Below are 17,741 nucleotides of genomic sequence, written 5' to 3'. Positions count from 1 at the left end.
GGAGTATGAATTATGAATAAAAAACAGACATATGCTGTGTTTTAAAAATACAGAAAAATGTGTTCTTGCAGCACAAGTGTGGGAAAAATGGGGAAGGAGTCACAGGGCTCTTTTCCTCAGGTCCTGTGCTCCAGAGCCCGAATGTGCATGTAGCAGACTCAGGGGACACTGTCCATGGAGGTGAGTCCCTGCAAGGCCTCTGAGCCCAGGGGTGCCACGTGGGCACTTATTGCTGCGAGGAACAGCAGAGAGCTCTGCCCCTTGCTGAGGAGCCCAGGATGTGGCCATCACCCTGGAAGACCTACAGGTCAGTGAGCCACGAGTGTGTTAGTCCCCAGAAACACACAGGAGGGGTGACCTCCCATCTGCACTGCTCAGGGTGGGCACAGAGGGCATGGAGAAGGACCAGGAAGTCTGTGGTGGGTCCTTGTCACAGCCACACGCACTCCTGCCCTGTGTGTTCTGACTGCCCCGTGCTGGGATTGCTCATGGGGTCCCTCCACAGCTCAGCCCAGGGAGCCCACATGCACCACCCTTGTCTGAAACTGCTGTCTGCCAGGGCCCGTCAACCCCACCAGTACCACAGCAGGCCGAGGGGCAAGCTTGGCAATGGCAGCTTTCCCAAGCAGCCACAGATTTCACAGCAGGGAGAACAAGGCTGCTCCCTCCCACCGTGTCCTCCAGCTCTGCTGTGGGGAGAACACAAACTGGAATGATGGTTGCTCTGCCTCTGCAGAGCCCTTCGACCCGTGCAGGGATGGCTCTGCAGGATCTCAGCTGCTGCTGGCTCAGGGCCCATGGTGCAGCCTCCCCTTACCCATGGGCCACACTATTGCAATGCTGCTTTTTTTAATCTACGCTTTTTTCCTCTTCTTCTCTTTATGGCCTTGCTGAGGAAATGCTGCATCGGCAGCAGGGAGTGCAAAGTGCTGCCTGCAGAGTTTTAACTCCCTCCCAGGGCCTTTGGGGCTGTGGATGCCCGTCTGGAGGGAGTCATGCTGGCTCTTTGTCAAATATCACATTGATTTTAAAATTACTTTGATGACTCTTTAAAGCAGTGCACTTTTTGTGGCCCTCTGCCTTTGTCAGAGCTGATCTCTCTCTCTCAGTGGCAGGGCAGAGGGGTGGCATCATCTGCTTTGGCTGGATTGATTTTCTGTGAGGGTCAGGTTTTGGGTGGGGAGAAGGGGATCAGAACTGAAATGTCTGACTCCCAGTTTTCCCCCAGTGGTGCTCATCTCTTGTGCAGAATGGGACTCACTGAACACTGTCAGCAGAGCTTTTCCTCCCAGGCCACCAGACATCGCTGCCTAGGACAGAGTTTTACAAGACACAGACCATGAGCTGTGATAAAGAGGGATCAAGGCCCATGTGCTCCTGGCCTGTCCTTTGCCAAATCTGTCAGCCTGTGCCCTAAATCCTAACACCTGACCAGCCCATTTGACCTGGCTGCCTTTCTGTCACTTCTGTACAAAAATGAAAGACAAAAAAAAAAGGAGGCAACATGAGAGAATAAGATCTAAAGGTGACTCACTTCATCACCTTCTGCATGCTGCAGAACAGCCTTTCCTTGAGGATAAATACAATCACTGTCTCTGTACACGCAACTGTTAATACTGCAAACGAAGTACAATGTTTTTCAGCTTATTGAATCATTACTGTCAGTCGAACAAGCAGCTCAAGCAGGCTGCCAAGGCAGGAGATGAAAGAAATCATTAATTTTGTTAGTGGTTCGTGCACAAGTTTTTGAGCGAGGGTGATGAGCTGCTGGAACAAGCCACTGAGGGGAGTGGGGCTTCTGCAGCTCCTACTGCATCCAGGTGAAGGCTGGCTGCCATTCTGCAAGGGATGCTTTTGCCAGGCAAAGTTTTTGGACTCAGTGCAAGAGCAACTGGTTGAACCACAGCAGAAGGCCACCACTTGCAGGGGACCAGCAGGCATGGGCTGATCATCTCGGCCATCCTTAAGTTGAGGGAGACTGCTCTGAGGGTGACAACAGCGTGGCAGAGCTACCCAACAACTAAACCCACACAACTACAGAGAGGAAAAAAACCCCCATCTTTCTTGAAAGGATTAATGTGTGCTGGCCAAGTCTTGCTTGGTATTCAGAATGGGAAGAACGTAGGAACCTTAATGTTAACATCCGTAGCAATTTAGGCTTTAATTTAGGCTAGAGAATGCAATCTGTCTTTCTCTGGATTTTAATAGCTTTTCTGTTATTTTGCTCCACAGATACTTGGATGTGTGAGCTCCTGTACTACGTGACCACTTAGCCCAATAAAAGGGCTATTTACTTAACACATTAGTTTGCAGGTGGCCCTTCTAGGAGGCTGCTGCTGTCCACGGCTGTGGGTGTGAATATGTATAATTCATCAAAGCTATTGGCTGGACATTTATTCCTGAGTGTCTCAGCTCTCCTTGACCGAGAAATTCTGTCTCTCTCAGATCTGATGAAAGGTTTAGGCTTTTTTAATTTCTTTCCTTAGATTAGTCTCAGAAAATAACACTGTGTTAATAGGTAGAGAAGTCTCTGAGGAAGCTCAGAATAAATGAAAAAGTGATAGTTGAAAAATAGGCCAGAGCTACTGTCACAGAAAAGTCTTTCTGACCTTTTAATTTTGGGTTCAAAAGCATGGCAAATCAGACTCGGTGAGCACACAGAACACCAACAGCTGATGGTGCCACTGCTTTGCTGTGCAAAATGATAGAGTTTCTACTAGAGCAAACAACTTCTCTGGAAATACATTTTAAGTGCCTGGTGTATTCAAACTATCTTAGATTGCATCAAGCACATAAAATCCCGTGTGTTAAATCCCATTTCGGACTGTGCACACTAGAGGGAGCTGTGGAAAAAACAATCCCCAGGCTGCCGCGTCTCCCCGAAGCCCTGGCCCCTGCCAGCTCCTGCCCTCTTCCCTCTGTGTCTTTGAGGAGCAAATCTTGAAGGCAGCTGTTAGAGAGTGCTGGAGGAGCAGTTTGGTTGAAGGTAAAGTGTATGGCTTGAATATGCTGTTGTTTGTCAAAGTTTGAGATCACAGAATCCCGGAGTGGTGGGGGTTGGAAGGGACCTTTAGAGCTCATCCAGTGGAACCCTTTGCTTAATTAAGCAGGTTCCCCTCCATCAGGTCACACATGGGGAAAAAAGGCTTTGGTTTCAGTCAGATCAAAGTGTTGTGTGGTGAGTGTCCCTGGTTGGGTGATGATGGTCCTTTTGGACATGTACCCTGCCTTCCTGCTCCACACTGAAACATCGTGTGTGCAGCTGGGAAATGTTTTTACGCTGTGTGCCACTCTCAATGGGACAAATTGCCACTGTTGAAGGTACCCAGGATCCAATTCCAATCCTTCAGGTGACTGAAAAATATTTTTGCAGCGTTGTTTCACCTGAAATTCCATCTTTTTCTCCTGCTTCCAGCACCTTTGCTTTCCAGCACAGGAATAGGACTCCATGGTCCCCGAGTGCCCATCACCCACAAATTTGCCTGATCTCTTCTTAAAATCCCTTGTGCTCCCAATATCTGCAGCTTCCCACAGAGGAGAGCCCTTGGGGCTGGAGGAGAAGGGAGCTCCTCTGCCTGATCCTCTTTGTATCAGGAAACAGGGAATGGGATTTCCCAACTCACCAGCAAAGTCTCAGCTTCCAACCACCTCCCAGCTCCCATTCTCCTCAGCCAAAGGACCTCTGGTTATAAAGGCTGACTTATGATGATGGAGATGCAGATAATCTCTTTTTCTCCCCTTCTAGGAGCTGATATTAGAAGCTGGTGATACAGTCCCCACACACTGATGGAGCTTTGGGCTGGTTAATGTGCTGTGAGGCCGGGCTGTGCCCTACAGCTGCCCCAAGGGCTGTGTTTTTGCAGTGACTGCTTGCACTGAGGGCTTTATGGGAAAGAGGGGGGAATATTCCTGGACAGAGGCTGAAATCAGTGCAGAGGTATGAGGATTTAGCCCATGCTGTTATGAATGGTCCTTACAGTGCTGCATATGTGAGGCCTGAACGATAACAGGCGCAGGCTGTTTGCTTTGCTGTGTTACAGTACAACAGCATCTTTGTTGCTGCTTTGATGAGCTGTCTGTGCTGCAGCTCGGGTAAGGGCTGCTTTTCTCTTGGTAAGGAAACATCATCTCTGTTAAGGCAGAAATATTTCCCTCTGAATGACAAGAAAAAGGAAGCTGAGCGGTGTCTTGTCAAGTGCTGTTCCTCTGATAAAACAGAAAATAGGACAAAAGTTTTCTGCCATCAGACAGGGCTTCTCTCAGCAAAGAGCAGACATCTGCTCCCTCCCTACTTCCTCTTGCTCCTGTGCCTTTTTTGTGCCCCAAAGTGTGTGAATTTTCAAAGGGGCTCTGGGTCTGACACTACAGTTTCCCCGAAGACCAGTCAATGGGGATAAAGATGCAGCCACAGGCGGGGAGAGAAGCAGGCACCAGCTCACTGCTCAGGAAGGCTTCCCAGGGTTTAGGTCACAGTCTGAGTACCACAGGTGTGAGGAGTGGCAATCCTCCCTGGCGTCTCCCCCCATTCCACACTGATTTGGGCACCTTTTCTAAATCACAGGGGGGAAAAAAATGTTAGCTGTATGTTAGGAGTATGCTGCCCAGCCTGGCCCAAGATCAAATGTAGAGCAGCTTTTAGCTCCTGATGAAGCCTGGAACATGCTTCTACTTGGAGCAATGACACTGGAGGAAGCAATGGAGACCCATGTGGCAAAGGGAGATAGCTCCTTAGCATCAGCCACATCCTGAGTGCCCTGGTGACTCGGGGTGGGGTTATTTAGATCAGAGTTGGAGGCTTATTCCAACATACTCTCACATGGTACCTGTCAGTGCTGGGATCTGCAGGGGATAGGGCTGGTTGTGTTTGGAGGTGGTTCTGCGATTGGGAGGGACACATGAGGATGGTGTGTGTCAGGGTTCCCCTCCATGCTGGGCATTGTTGGGAAACAACTTTTCTCCTTCTTGAATGCATCTCAGGCTCTCCAAAGACACAAATGAGCACTGAGGGACAGAGTTGTGTCCTGGGTGTTGTTTCCCACTGCTGTACTTGGTTTGGTTGGGAAAAAAGGCATCAAGGCTGGTGGAAGCCACTCTTTGCAATATGATACAGTAACTGAAAGTAGAAACTGTGCTTTTTATGTCTCTTGTAGCGAGGCTTTCCCATTTAACCCAGGAGTAGCAACTGTTCTGCCAGTTTACAGCACACAAACAGACCACTTTGGTTTCTGATTTGCCTTTTTACAGAGCTAAAAAAACAGATATTGGATGGGTTGCTAGTGACAAAAAACAAACCCATCAGGTAAAGGCCAGGCTAGCCCAGCTGGTTCACTTTGGGCACTGTGGAACTGCAGGAGCCCAGCACATGCCCTTCCAAGGTGTCCACAGGCCAAGTGCTGCTGTCTCCCGGTGTAAGGGAGGGTGTCTCCTTTGGGGCAGGAGGATGGGTTATCAGCTGGTGGTCCCAGGGGAACCTCATGTGTACAGGATGTGAGGGAGCCCTGGGAGATGCCCCAGAGCTGGGTGAGGAGGAGCCTGTAAGATGGACTGTACAGGGCAGCTGCCATTCAAAGGGACTTTCTCAGGGATTTCCTCCCCTCAAGCCGTGGAACAGGGCTGCACTGATGGGAGGGAGCAGGCAGCTGAGTAGGCAGAGGCCATTTTACAATGTGCTAACACCTTTTTTTTTTTCCCCCTTAACCAAGCTCACACCTGCAAATGGCTGAACTGATTTCTGTTCCTCAGCTCCTCTGGGCTGAGTGCTCAGGGGGCGATTGCTTCCTCAGCCAAGCCTTCTGCAATAAGGACAGAGCTTTTTGCAAACTTCCTCAAGCTTGTGGTGGAGCAAAGCAGAAGGGCTTCTGACAGGGCTGGCCAGGCAGGTGGCTCTGCAGGGCTCTCCTCTGCCTTGGGGTGACTTTAAGGCTTGTGAACTGGAGGCACGTCCTAAGCCCTTGCTGGAGGCAGAGGCTGTGCCGCCGCGCTGGTTCCTTCACACACTGCTCAGCTCGGCCTCGCAGGGCTGCTGCACCTCCTATCCAAACCTCTACTGGAAGTTTCAGCAGGAGCTTCTCCAGTGTAAGGTAATGTCCCTGGGGACTGGGGTTCACCTGCCACGGCAGGCTGGTGTGTGCCCAAATTGGCTGCAGGCCGTGGAGGGAGGGGAGGGAGTGCCAGCAGGCAGTGAGTCAGCGCTGCCTCGGAATGCGTGAGGCTGGGGTGGGGTTCCTCAGAAGTGCCAGTTCACTTCCAGAGAAACATCAATCACTACATTTATACAAGCTGCAGTTCTGCAGATCCCTGTTCCACTGCCAGGATGGGGTTTGCAGTTAATTAAATAACAATAATTTATAGAAAGAAAAAGAAGAGGGCATGTGAAAGCAAACCCCAAATGTCTTTAATAATTATCCCAAGAGCAAAAACTTTCACTCTTCCTTTGGCTGATGACAGACACCGGGGAGAAGCCACCCCTGGAAACTCGGGCTTCTCCTGCCTCTCCTCTCTTTGAAGCTGTTTCCTTCCCCTGGGCGGTGTGGGCCGTGCCTGGGGACAGCCTGTTCCTCCTGTCTCGCCATGAGGCTGTGCCCTGCTGCTGCTACAGCCACCCGTGTCCCCCTCCATTGGGGGCTGCTCAGGAGAAGGGTGAGTGGGCTGTGGAAAAGGGCTGAGCCCTCCTTCCCCATCTCACCTGGCTCTGCACATCTCTGCATGAGTGGTGTGAGTGGGACAAGGGGGGCAGGAACTCTCCCTTGCTGGAGGAAGGGACCAAGCTTTGTCCTGTGGGTATCCCACTGTATTGATCAGCAAAGAAAAAACTCCCAGAGCCTTTAGTTTAGCACATCTGGACCACCCTTCTTTGCTCCTACTAATTAGCTGAGAGCATCTTTTCCTGCCTCTCTGTGCTGGTCCAAGTGATCTCATTTAAAAGCCTGGCTACCCAACACCTGAGCTCTTCTTTCTTGCCTGTACCTGATGTCCACAAATACCCACAGGCCATTACCTCCCTTAGGAGCCTTTGTTCCTCTTCAGTGTTTCTACCTGTGACATTACCCTCCTTCTCTTGCAAGTCCAAAGCACAGAGCTGTCCCCCCATGTACTCAGCCGCTCCCTCTTCTCCCAACTGGGCTCTGCAGTGCAGAGTTATTAATAAAAAATCACGGCGTCATGTACAGCCCACACCATCACATCTGTCAATGTCACCACCACGCCAGATGGGGGTTTTTTCCAGGTTTTAGTGTGTTTTTGCTGCAGTAGTTGTTTAAAAGGAGTAGGAAGGCTGAGAAATCCCTCCCCACTTGCCCAAAGAAGTGAGCGATGACGTCCCTTTGGGGTGTGGCAGGTTGAGATGGTCATTCGTGAGTATTGAAAACTATTATTTGACAACATTCACCTGCTAAAGGGGAGAGATTTCTAATGCTCTGCCGGGATTTATCACATTGAAGGTGTCAAACTGATCCTGGCATGTCAGCCTTTTACGTAAAAGGTCTTTTTCTAAGCCGAACTCTTACCCTATGTCTTTGCTTACCTCTTGGTAACACAAGGTTAATATCCAGCTGTGACTGTGAAAAGCAGCTTCTGCTGCAGTGGAGTTAGATGTTGCAGACTTATTTTCAGCATTTCCCATAGCTCAGTCAGGAGGCTGCAAAGGACCCTCTGACAGCAAATGCAGGGTTTCACTACCCTGAGAGGGAGCGATGTGCAGCACAAGGGCGGCCCCAGAGCCTCTCTGCCCTGGCACATTGAGGAATCTGGGACAAAACCTTCTGAAGAAAACTTTGCAGGAAGAAAATGCAACATAATAGCAAGTTAGAGGCTGGGGCAGCACTTTATGGTGGGAGTGAGGATGGGTATTCTTCTCCACACTCTTTCTGCATTTCCTTGGGGCTTGTCACAGCAGTTACCTCCTTGGTGCTCCCCACGGCAGTGTCTGGCTTGAAATCTGGATAGTTTTGTAGCCTTTAACAGCAGGAATGGAAATTAGCTTATAGCTCTCTTAGTACCTCAGAGAATTTACAGTACAGAAGAACATGGGGCAAGGGAGGGAGTCACAGAATCATCCTGAAGCACCAGGTCCCTCCAGCACGGAATGCAGAGGAGCGTCAGGTCTCATGGCCCTGCAAAGGGACCTGCAAGTGAGTGTGAGTGTGGTACTGGCCCAAATGATTCTGAAGTACAGTCTCTATGTATGTGGTGGGCTTGGCAGTGTTAATTTAAGGGTTGGAGGGTGATGATCCTAAGGGTCTTTTCCAACTGAAATGTTTCCATGTGTGTGTTGCCACCTGGGGACAGCTCTGCAGCTTCGTTTCTGCTCCACATATGGGGTTGTTCACGCTCTACATCCACAGACAGCCTGTGTGCATAGCAGCAGGGCTCTGCAGAGGGCAAGGAGGGCCACTGCCATGCTGGCCTCCCAGGAGCTGTCAGAGGCAAGCAGGAGTTGGCAGCAGCCCTTGGGGGAGCAGGAGAGCCGGTGTGGGCAATGTGGCAGGTGCCCTTCTCTGCTGCAGCCACCGCTCATGGAAACGGGACCCAAGGGGTTTGTTGGGAGTAAGCCAAAGCTGGAATTACAGTGTAATGTTTGTGTCCATGGGGAGGGAAATGGCAGCCCTGGACCAGCTCCCTGTGCAGGCAAGCAGCTGCCAGGAGAGTCTGGTGGGGCCAGGAAGATGAGGTGATGAAGAGAGGGCTGCGATGGGATTGGAGGCTCTATCCAGTCCACCTGATTCACTGGTACCTGAGCCTACCTTGGAATCGCACCACTTGAAGGGGTTTAAAATCTTGTGGATCTTGGGGAAAAAAGGAGGAATCTAGTATGGGCTAAGTAGGAGGTAGGAGATCTTTTCCAACTATAAAAATCCCTGAATGCCTTGTGTGAGTGGCCATTTAGTTCCCAGCTGGTGAGCTGCACGGTGAATGCAATGGAAAGAAATCCCAATGCTGTTTTCTCTAGTGCCCAGAGCCATGCCTGCCCACCTGCACATATGTGCTTGGGAGCCCTGTGCAGCACAGAGTATCAGGGATATTTCTTCCTCCACTGTTACACCCTGCCTTACACCACATGCTACTTTCTGCTGTTTTATTTAGCAGTAAAGAGCAAAAGGTCACCTGCTCCCTGCAGCCTGACGGGGTGAGCGTGCTGTGGTGCATAATGCAGGAAGGACATCAAATCTACCTGGTGCATAATGCAGGAAGGACATCAAATCTACCCACTCCTGCTGCTGTCCATGGACTGTTCACAGAAGCACAGTAATATCCCTTCCCTCCAGATAACTGCCAAAGACACAAACCTCTTCTGCTTTGTAATTCCTGCCCAGAGAGTTTTGGATCACAGATGAGAAGCTGGAGACTGAGGGACCCATGTCTGATCCTCTCCCCTTCCCTGGGGTAGCCCCAAGCACAGAAGTCTGGGATATTGTTGTTTCTCTGATGAGGGATTTAAGGTTCACCCAGCTAGTTCTCTGCCCATTCGCAGTATTGTGTACACAGTCAGCTGAGCATCCATTGGTGGTTCAAGCCCAGCTAGCAACGCAGCACCATGCAGCCACTCACTCCCCCTCCCCAGTTTCTATACTGGGCAGGACATCCCATGGTATGGAACAGCTAGTTGGAGTCAGCTGTCCTGGCCATGCTCCCTCCCAGCTGCTTGTGCACACACCGGCCTCCCCCCACCCACGCAGCCCACTCACTGCCAGGGCAGGGTGAGGAGCACAAACAGCCTTGATGCTCACAAGCACTGCTCGGTGATAGCCAAAGCATCCCTGTGTTATCAACATCCTCTACAGCATAAACCCAAAATATAGCCCTGTGGCAGCTACCAGGAAGAAAAATAGCTCTATCACAGTTGAAAGCAGGACAGCATGCAGCCTTGACCATCAGCCCCCAAACCCACCAGATAAGCAACCTGTGAGGTCCCGTAGTTTTGTGCAAATAGCAGAGCAAGTTGCCCCAGCAGGGGCACAGCCAGGCTGACTCAAATAGATGCTGCCAGCAGATCACACATTGCTAAAGCATGCAGCCAGCTGGAGATGGAAAGCACCTCCATCCACCTCCACCCCCAGAGCAGCCTGCCTCTGAGCCTGCCCCTCAGCCTGCCCCGCTCCACGCACAGGACGTGGTGTGAGGCAATCTGAGGGACACCAGAAAATGATAGGCTTGGCACAGAGAGGAGCAGTAATTTGCAGCTGTAAATCACCTTTCATCTAAAGATCACAGAGGCGTCTCAAGCATTAATCAAAGCAGCCCTGCAGCAGCCCTGCCCCGTAACCGGCGTGGGGCAATGGTTATTCCCTCCGCTGGCACATGGCCATGTGGCCTTGCAGGCACCAGCAAGAGGGAACTGGCTGGTGAGGCCAGTCCTGTTCCACCTCTCAGGGCCACACCAGAGATGCCTGGGCACCTCTGGCAACGTGCTGGTGTGTGTCCTCAGCGTGTGCAGGGCTGGTGTCTGCTCCCACAGCAGGCAGGGGCCAGGGCTCTGCACCGATACGTGGGCAGAGGGAGCAGAACCCGCTCTGGGTCCACCAGTGCCTTGGGGTTTACTTGATATTTTCTGTGTGGAAATCAATATTTAGCTCGAAGAAAAGTTGAAGGAGAAAGGTCAGCCCCTCCAGCAGCAAAGAGCCCTAGCAGGTTTGTAAATGAGGTATGGCAGGAAAGTTTCCAAGCTGCAGAAAGCTTTGTATATGTGTGTATGTGTGTGTACACATCAAACCTGTGTATAAAACACAAACCCATATCTTTACAAATTTTTATATAAATACAAACACATATGTTTACAAAAGAGTTTCAAGAAAGCTAGAGTTCTTCAGCTTCAGTAGTTTTGTGTGTAAAGGCAATCCCAAAGCACTTGCTAACTGGGGATGGGGTGGGGAAGGCGGGTTCACAAGGAGCTGTGCGTGGGGTTGTTCCTATTCCTCGGGCAGCATGTGGAAGCCTGGCTGGTCCCAGCCTCAGCCCCTTGCTTCCCTCAGCTGTGGCATCTATCCCAGGGAAAATGAAATATGCTTTTCTGGGAAGAATTGAAGTGTGAGAGAGAGAAAAGAAGTGGTACAATCAGGAAATTTCTCAGTAGGTGCACCATACTCATCGTCCCTCCCCCTGGGCTGGGTATCTACAATACAGAGCCTGCAGCACACTGGTGCCTGAAGGATGCAACAGGACACTCTGAGCTACAAAACTTGTCTGTTTTGTGTTTTCAGTGAGCAAAATGAAGCAGAAGTTACTTGGCATGTGGGAACTCCAGCATGTGGGAATTGAAATGTAAGGCTGTGGAATACGGGCGAGGGGAATCAGACTGGGTAGTCTCTCTCTGCATTCAAAACGACTCTGAACACGGTTGAAATACCACATGTGAGCATTTTGCGTGGCTGAAAGTAGCTCTGAAAGCCAGCCCCTGGCATTGTGCAGCTCCCAGCACCGCTTCACTGTCACACCAGGACGTTTGCTGCATGAAGAAAGCACAACTGGAGTCTGCTGCTTTGTCCATGTTTCAAGCAGGTAAATGAAAGGTTAGAGAGACTGTAATTAGCTTCAGGACACGGAGAGTATTGGGGCAGGCATGAGACCTGTGAGCCCCGGCTAAAAGCCATCTCTTGCTCTGACTTCTGCATGATGTGGGATTTGTTTCCTTCATTTAAAGTAACCTTGTTTATAACCTTTGTTTCATGATTCAGCTTTTCTGCAGCCAAGGACTGATCACCATCAAAGCAGGGTGGCATCAGATTTCAGGAGGAAGGTGCAATAGGCTGTTCCAGCTCAGGGATGCTCCTTGCAAAGGGCAATTTGATTGAGGAAATGAGGAGCACCTTGTCAAAGGGCTTCTCTTTCTGGAGTGGAGATCTCCTCTCTGTGCCAAATCCTAAACTGCCCAGAGCTTCCGTCATGCGAATCCCCACCCATGCTTCCGTCCTGCCAGAAACACCAGTGCTTTATCACCATGAACATGGCCCTGTGCAGGCCCAAAGGTGCAGACAAACATGGTTTTCCTGGTTCCTCTCCTCCTCCTTGCCTGTAGGTCAGAGCATCAGACATGTTGCTCTGCATATGGTGACCCAGAGCCCTACCAGTGGCACAGCTACCGGTTTTACGTCTAAAGTGAGGCTCATTGCCAAGAAAAATCTCCTGGAAAGCCCCACACACACGCTTTTACTCCTTGCATGATGGTGTGATGTGGCTGTCTGGCAAGCAGCACAGCTCTCCTGGCTTTTAAGGACCACGTTGCCAGGGTTTGCTCACTGCTGTATCATTTTGCCTGCAAAAAATCAGGCTACACAGCTGCAGCCCTCATCCCACTCAGCAGACTGGGAAAGGGAGGTGCTAAAAGCCCAGCACCGGCACTTTCCAAAGGTTCCTGGTGATTTTTGGCTAGCTCTGGATTAAGGTGCCACTTCCAGGTGGATCAGCAACTGCTGCCCAAGGGATGTGGCCATGGCCACACAGATAACCGAGCGGTAGCAGAGACCTAAACATGAAGCCAAACCGCTGTGCCACAATCTGATGCAAATTTGAGCTCGTCCTTCCTTTTCCAGGAGCTAATCTTTTGGCCTTGCAGCAAGAGGAATTTTCCATAAATGTGGTATTATTTTGTTTTACACATCATTGTGCATTTAATGTTTAACAGTGGGATCGTTAGGGTTTCATCAGCCATACGCAACGCCTTTTCGTCGTCAACTGACTTTACAAACATTAACTAATTGATCCCAACTATGAACAGGCAAAGTGATCTGCCCCTGGTCATGGGGAAGTGGTGGTCAGAACGGGGTGCAGAGACCAGGGCTCCAGCTTTGCTGCTCACACCACGAGCACTGGCGGTTTCCATTAGTGCTGCTGCTGGGGCCACTCTGTGCACAATAAACAACCCTTGGCTGCTTCTCTCTGCTTCTGGCTGAGCTCACGCTTGACAAAGTGCAGCAAATGTCACCGAACCCTGCAAAAAGCTGATTTTTTAGAACCAGAAATAGGCGATTGACTTTGTTTTCTCCAGCGATCCAGGAGCTGCTGGTTGCTTTCAGCTCACCCTAACAAAATGCACAATTCAATTATCTATATTTGCAGGAACTAGATGCTGAAGTCAGAAACGAGTTGGGTTGTTTGCGGCCGAATGCTGCGTGAGGGTTTTTAAGGGCCAGCTTGGCGAGGACTGACTCGAAGCATCCTGAAGACGGCTGCCAGGAAATTAGCTCCTCGTTTGCAGTATGCAGAACATGTACCACAGCTTTATGATTTACTCCCTCATCTGCTTCACATTGCGCCTGTTTTCCCTCGCGACTGTCCTGACGTGCGCAGTTTTCTGTTGCAAAACAGGAGTGAAAATGAGCACTGCAGTGAGGAGGAGCAGTGCCACTGCCCAGGTAAGGGTAGGAGAGTCTGGTAGGGACGCGGCCCCTCTGGGGTGGTGGGGAGTGACAATGGCCTTGAGGATGGAGGGGACCCAGCGGGGGCATGTGACAGTGGCTTGAGGTCAGACAAGATGCGGTTGGGAGGGATGTGATGGTGGCTTTGGGGACACGGTGGACGCAATGGTGGCTGGGAACAGCAGGGGCAGAGCAGAAAAGTGTGATGGTGGCTTTGGGGACAGAAGGGACGTGGCAGGGATGTGTGATGGCGGCTTTGGGGCAGTGGGGATTCATCCCAGCGGCCGGATGTGATGGTGATGTTGCGGACAGCAGAGACACAGCAAGGAAGTGCTTGCTACAATGGTGGCTTTTGGGGACAGGGTTGACATGGTTGGGGGACGTGATGGTGGCTTTGAGAACAGCAAGGACAGAGTGGGAAGGTGCGGTGGCTTTGGAGACAGAGGGGACATGGAGAGATGTGTGGTGGTGGCTTTGGGACAGGGTGGACACAGTGGGGGGATATGATGGTGGACAGCAGGAACAGAGCAGGATGGTGGCTTTGGGGGCAGCGGGGATGCAGCCCATCAGCAGGTGGCTGTGATGGTGGTTTCGCGGACAGGGTGGACACGGCGAGGTGTGACGATGTTGGCTTTGGGGACAGTGGGGACGTGGCAGCGGCGTGCGACGGCGGCTTTGGGGACAGCGTGGGCTTGGTGCGGGGGTGCAGCTGGGAAGAGGCGAGAGCGCTGGGCCCGGCCTCTCCCCCGGTGCGCCCGTGTCACGCCGGTGCAGGTGGCAGCGGCACAACGTGTCCCGGGGCGTGGAGGGGCAGCGTCCGCGGGGCCGGGGCGGGCGGGCAGTCGGCACGGGTGGCCCCGGCGCACACGAGCGGCCCCGCAGCGGCGGCGGGTCGGGCCGGCCGGTTGCCATGGCAGCAGCCAGGCGGCGCGGCGGCGCGCACGGCCGGCGGGGCGCGGCGCGGCGCGGCCCCGGAGCGTACCATGTGCGCCCGGCGGCGGGAGGCGGCGGAGGGGCCACGACGGCGGCGGCTGCTGCTGCCCTGCTAGCTCCGCCACGGCGGGCCCGGCCACCGGGAGCTGCTGCGTCAATGTAACGGCAGCGGGGGGGCGGAGGGGCAGGGGAAAGGGATGGGAGGAAAGCATGCGCGGCGGGGGGGGGGTCCGCCGCTGAGTGACATTTCCACGCCGCGCGTGGCCGCCCGCCGCGGGGAAGGGGGGGGTGTACGGGGGGGGGGGGCGGAGGGCGGGCGGGAGCCGTTAAAATGGCGGCGCGCAGGCGGCCCCCGCGCTAAACCGGCCCCCGTGGCTCGCCCCACGCCGCCGCGCGTGGCACCGGTGCGGCCGCCGCTGCAGCCAGCGCCGCCGAGGTAAGGCCGGGCCCGGGGACTCGCTCCTGCTCCCGGGGACTGGACGTGGGGGAGGGGGCCGCCGGCGAGGAACGCGTCCGTGGCGTTGGCGGCCGCTGGCCGCTGTCCCGGGCGCGGCGGCGGGCTGGCCCGGGCTGCCGGCGCGGCTCCTTGGCGGCGCATCCCGCCTTTGTCTGCCGGCGGCGGCCCATCCGGCAGCGCTGGCCGGGGCTGCCGCTGTGCTTCGCCGCTTTGCGAGGCTGCCCTTGGGGCTGCCGCTGTGCTTCGCCGCTTTGCGAGGCTGCCCTTGGGGCTGCCGCTGTGTTTCGTCGCTTTGCGAGGCTGCCCTTGGCTGCTGCTTTTTGTTTTTTTCCTTAAGCGAATCGCTAGAAAAAACGACACGAGAAGCTACGCAGCAAAACTAATCTTTTTTGCATCCGGAAAGTGTTGCAGGCGCTGCCTGAGCCGCGAACGCCTCGCAGCGTTGCGAAGCGCCTGCTCAGGGCAGGCTGCGAGCGGACTTTTGCTGGTGCGAAAGCGGCAGGGAGTCCCGGGGGCTGCCCTGCCGCCGCGGCCGCCAGAGGAGCCCGACGGGAGGGGGCATCTTATTCCCCCCCTTTCTTTTTTTTTTTGACTCTTATGAAGACATGCGCATTTGTTCATTCTTGCCACCGCACTGGAGTCTGCCTAGAAACAAAGAACACAGGCTGGCGAAGTTGATGCTGGCTCCGAAAGTGTCTGGCGGGGTTTCTTCCTTTGCCTCATTTACTTATGCCACAGCTAAAAGCCCCGAGGTATTTCCTTGAATGATTTCCATGTGCCTGCTAATGGAACCCTCCTCCCCCCGCGCTCCCCTTCACCCACCTCGACCTTACCAGGCCAGGTCTACGCATTTCAGAAAGTGCAGCCATGATAGCTAGAGCAACTTCTCCCCTTTTCAGCCAGCCCCGTGGTATGACAGTTCGCGGTAGGTGTGCCTTCCGACGGGGAGCCACCCCCTTGCTGAATCATCGCGGAGCGATGGCCGGACGGCTCGTCCGCTCGGGGAACACAATATTCCCCTGTAGAGCATGAGGCGGTGGCGAGGCGAGACGCAAGTAAGAGACCTGTTAGCATTCGGCTCGGGCGCGGGCGAGCGTCAGCAGGGAGAAAACCTGTCCCTTTCCCGGCAGCGGGAGCTGCGGATGCGGGTTTGGGCTCACAGGCGAGACGTGCGCTGCCGTAAGGAACATCCCCTGCCTTTGAGGGAGTGAAACTCCGAGAGCCTGATCCTGCAGCTTTTGCTTCTCTGCAAACTCCTTTCTTGCACGAATAGGCGCTGTGCGAGATGAGCACCCGGCTCGGGGAGCGACGTGCGGGTTCGTGGTTGGTAGCACTAATCCCGTAATGCGTTCGCACAGGCGAGCGAGTGAGCAGTACTGTTGTGTCTGTGCTGTTTGCCTAAAACGAGTTTGTTCGGCGCTGCTGAAAGACGTTGCCTTTGTTACCACAAGGGAATAATTACTTTAGCTTTTGGGGGCTTAGGGTGCGCGTGTGTCATGCTGAAGTGTTGCTAGATATCCCTGCCTTTATTCAAAGGATGCCAAAAAAGTATGGGAGTGAGAGGCGGGATGAGCAATTTTTGAGCTGGGGTGTATCGGGCAAGACTAAATTGCAGCAGTTGTTGGACATGTAACGTGATCCTGTAATTAGAGCGAGGTAATAGTCTGTACCATGTTGAAACTATCGAGTGTCTGAGTTGGAGCAATCTGAATTAAGCTAGTTCTTCCGGGATTATGCAGAAGTAATGCAGTTAAAGTTTCCATACAGCAGCTTTCACAGGGTTGCAGAGATGTTTTCCCTCTGTGGGTCCTCCTTGCGGGTGTTTTGCTTTTAAGGTAGTACTCGGAGGCTGCAGTAGTGCTGCTTTCCAGGCTGGAGAAGATACATTATGTGGCACAGCCCTGCTCCTGGGAGCTTTATATTTACTGATGGAGGTCCAAAGCATATATCTCAGCCCCGGGTGGCGGAAAGACTCCTGAAGGAAGGACTTAAAGGTTCAGCTTTGTGCAGAACGGAAGGATTTAAAGGACTCTGACTCTGTAATTTGGTCTTGAAACTTCCCTGCCCCCACCACTGTCTGTACTGCAAAAAGCTGTGTGTTAGCAAGGGGTCTGGTGGAGAGCCCACGGGCTGTGGTCTTCCCAGCCCACCAGTGGGGCAGGATCCTCGCAGGGCAGTGGTTTGCTGTGGGGTTGTGCTTGTTAGGAGCTGTGTGGTACAATCGTGCCCAGGCAGCCCCGGGAGGCTGTGCAGAGTTCAGGTGTGTGGGCACCAGCCCCCCTCACGGATGCTAATTTCCCTTGGTGTGTTAGTGTCTATATATAGAGACACAGTACAGATTTAAATTAAGTCATTTTAAAGTAATGATGGCCCAGAAAAGTTTGAGAGCTATTTCAGCATTTGAATGTTTCTCTTTGAAAGACAATGGACTGTGAGGAAGCTTCTAGGTATTATGGGATGTGCTTACAGCAGGAGAAGGTGCAGTCTGCCCTAGGGTGCAATCAGCCTTCCATCTGAGCTATTTGTATTCAGCTGGTTCAGCCTGTGTAGAGCGGTGTGCCAACAGTGGGTCTGGTGCTATGTTACAGGCAGTTTGGGATATACTGACAGGAGCCTAAAGGAAACCTGGTAGTCACTGATGAAATTTGCCCCTTGTTCTGTAACCTCTGTGCTGCTCAGCCTCCTACAGCATCTCCATGGGAATACCTATGGAGAATGAGGGAGTAGATCTGGGCTGCCATTCCTCTTTCCTAGTGCTGCTCCACGTGCTGCAGGAAGATTACTGGTGAGCAGAGATGCTGGGCAGTTGTCAAGCTACGTAGAGGTTGCATCTATGTAGAGGATTTTCAAATGATTTTCAGTTCCAGTTCACAAACAGCAGTGGCCTCCTGTGCTTCCTCCTCTGTTAGGAAATGGCTGGCATGAGGTTTAAATCTTCTTAGAATCTGACAGACCTAGAAGTTTTCTTCTGGGCTTACCCTATCTTAGCTGGATGACTGCAT

At 52.8% G+C, this 17,741-nt stretch overlaps 1 protein-coding gene and 1 long non-coding RNA gene across 8 annotated transcripts in view; one reads left to right on the top strand and one right to left on the bottom strand.

Annotated features, from left to right (window-relative positions):
- The first annotated feature begins 14,335 nt into the window (after positions 1-14,335).
- MBNL3 (muscleblind like splicing regulator 3) overlaps positions 14,336-17,741 on the top strand; it is a 91,657-nt gene continuing 88,251 nt past the window's right edge. For 4 of the 7 annotated variants that reach the window (XM_062006944.1, XM_062006947.1, XM_062006945.1 and 1 more), the window contains exon 1: positions 14,336-14,441. Coding sequence is in view for 1 of the 7 variants with exons in the window: in XM_062006946.1 (XP_061862930.1) it covers positions 15,768-15,794 (27 nt within the window). In the remaining 6 variants the exon portion in view is untranslated. Of the gene's footprint in view, positions 14,442-14,633; positions 14,719-15,694; positions 15,795-17,741 lie in introns of those variants that run through there. The other 3 variants (XM_062006942.1, XM_062006946.1, XM_062006941.1) reach the window with 3 other exon arrangements.
- LOC133626626 (uncharacterized) lies at positions 15,107-15,977 on the bottom strand. Its single transcript, XR_009819687.1, has 2 exons — positions 15,562-15,977; positions 15,107-15,384 (listed from the first exon to the last, which is right to left on the bottom strand). It is a non-coding gene; the product is annotated as an uncharacterized LOC133626626 (long non-coding RNA).

This window comes from Colius striatus, chromosome 13 (assembly GCF_028858725.1).
Source record: "Colius striatus isolate bColStr4 chromosome 13, bColStr4.1.hap1, whole genome shotgun sequence".
In the NCBI taxonomy this organism is placed as follows: domain Eukaryota; kingdom Metazoa; phylum Chordata; class Aves; order Coliiformes; family Coliidae; genus Colius; species Colius striatus.
Note: the sequence above shows the minus strand (reverse complement) of the source record. Positions and strands in the feature narration are given on the sequence as shown.